Genomic DNA, 2,083 nt, shown 5'->3' on the forward strand with positions numbered 1-2,083 from the left:
GAGTAGAGTGCAACGTCACGACAGAGGCGTATCATAACGACAAATCTGCGCATACTATACACGAATTCGCGCCTAACGTTCCACCCGGATATAAAGTGTCGGAGATTCCAACGCAGATCATTTACCTCCCGATCATCGCGCGGACCATTACCGATATAAGCGTGCGTGTTGTGGATCAGAACGGAAAATTGATCGATTTTCGCGACGAGGAGATCACGATTCGTCTGCACGTGCGGCGAAAACGGTAGAGAAGCGCGCTATGCTCTTAGTGAACGGATCAAACGCGAGAAACGCGCCCGTCGTCGCCGTCGCGTCGCCTCTAAACGCGAAAAAGAAAAGGAAGAAGGGAAGAAGACTGACCGTCGCCAACGCGGCTTTTCTGCGCTCTTTGGGTTTCGTTGTGCCGAGGACCGCTTCTTCGTAAAAAGCAGAATGTGCGACATTCTAATTATCGGTGGGGAGCCGATCTTCGACGATTGCATCGTCAAGATCGAGACTCATACGTACAACCCTTACGCCAATACTACGTTCGGGAATAGCGACGAGATTCGAATTCCTATACAACAGCAGCATTTGTACACGTTGCCTTGCGACAGTTTTCTTTACGTCGAGGGCAGACTCGAGTCGAAGGAGGCGCCGAGCGCGCAAGGGGAAATCGCATCGGTGACGAGACTAGTGAACAATTGCGCGGCGTTTATGTTCGAGGAGATTCGCTACGAGCTCGACGGCGTGGAGATCGATCGCAGCAAAAACGTTGGAATAACGAGCACGATCAAGAATTACGCGTCGCTGACGGTCGAGAGAAGCAAAATATTAAAAAAAGCTGGATGGGATTTATTAGCGACGACTCATTCGTCGATCGGAAATTTTAACTTTTGCGTACCTCTCAACGTGCTATTAGGTTTTTGTGAAGATTACAAGCGCGTTGTGATCAACGCGCGACACGAACTTATTCTAATACGAGCGCGCAACGATAACAATTGCGTCATATCGCGCGAAACGCAAGAACTTAAAATCGTTTTGTTAAAGATGCAATGGCGAATGCCTCATATAGTATTGAACGATGTTAATAAATTAAGATTATTGCGCACGTTAGATAGCGGACGATACCTGAGCGTCGCTTTTCGCTCGTGGGATCTCTACGAGTTTCCGCTTCTACAGAGCACGACCAAACACTCGTGGGCCGTCAAAGCGGCGACGCAACTCGAGAAACCGCGATACGTTATCTTCGCGCTACAATCCGGAAAGAAGAACGTTCTGTCCGAGGAGCCTTCTTTATTCGACGATTGCAAATTAACTAATGTCAAACTGTATCTTAATTCCGATTTTTATCCTTACGACGACATGAATCTAGATTTCGATAAGCGTAAAGTCGCCGTGTTATACGATATGTATTCGAAATTTCGAAAAACGTACTACGGATGCGACAACGACGAAGCGCTCTTAAATCTAAATAAATTTTTAACTCACGGACCGCTCGTAGTCATCGACAGAACGAGTCGATCAAGGGCGCCACCATGGACGTTCGCATAGAATTCGATTGCAAGGAGAACATCCCCTCTAACACCACAGCCTACTGTCTTATCATTCACGATCGAGTGGTAGAGTACAATCCGCTCACTAACGTCGTGCGCAGAATCGTGTAAGCGCGACGATATTCGAAAAAGTACGGAGAAAGAATAAAGCGCTTAGAAAAAAATCTAGAAGGAAACACTTCGAGTATTGCTAACAACGACGATGGACGCGCCGATCTTCGTCGATTTTCAAGGTTTCGTAGTTAACGAAAAATTCGTCGCGAAAGAAGTAGCCGTGTTAAGAAATGGCGTGGAATTGACGCATCACATCTTTCGCCCGCCGATGTCGTGGGATCTGCTCACGAGAGCGGAAAAATCGCGAGCGTGTTGGCTGATATCGAATCATCACCAGCTAAAGTGGAACGATGGACACGCGAATTACGGGTCGATGAAGAGACTCGTTCGAGACGCCGTATGTCGAGGATCTAGCCCCGATTCGACGGTGCGGATCTACGTCAAAGGTCACGAGAAGAAGAAGTGGCTGATCGAGATCTTGGGAAACGTCGCCG

The 2,083-nt window shown here is 48.0% G+C and overlaps 1 protein-coding gene across 1 annotated transcript; it reads left to right on the top strand.

The window, feature by feature from the left end:
- The first annotated feature begins 432 nt into the window (after nucleotides 1-432).
- Nucleotides 433-1,533, top strand: LOC138944058 (uncharacterized). The gene has a single exon (XM_070314936.1). It carries the CDS (start codon nucleotides 433-435, stop codon nucleotides 1,531-1,533), a length of 1,101 nt encoding a protein of 366 aa, XP_070171037.1.
- The last annotated feature ends 550 nt before the right edge of the window (nucleotides 1,534-2,083 follow it).

Source organism: Polyergus mexicanus, unplaced genomic scaffold, assembly GCF_030449975.1.
Source record: "Polyergus mexicanus isolate NDT 795.1 unplaced genomic scaffold, iyPolMexi1.0 SCAF_81, whole genome shotgun sequence".
NCBI classification, from domain to species: Eukaryota; Metazoa; Arthropoda; class Insecta; order Hymenoptera; family Formicidae; genus Polyergus; species Polyergus mexicanus.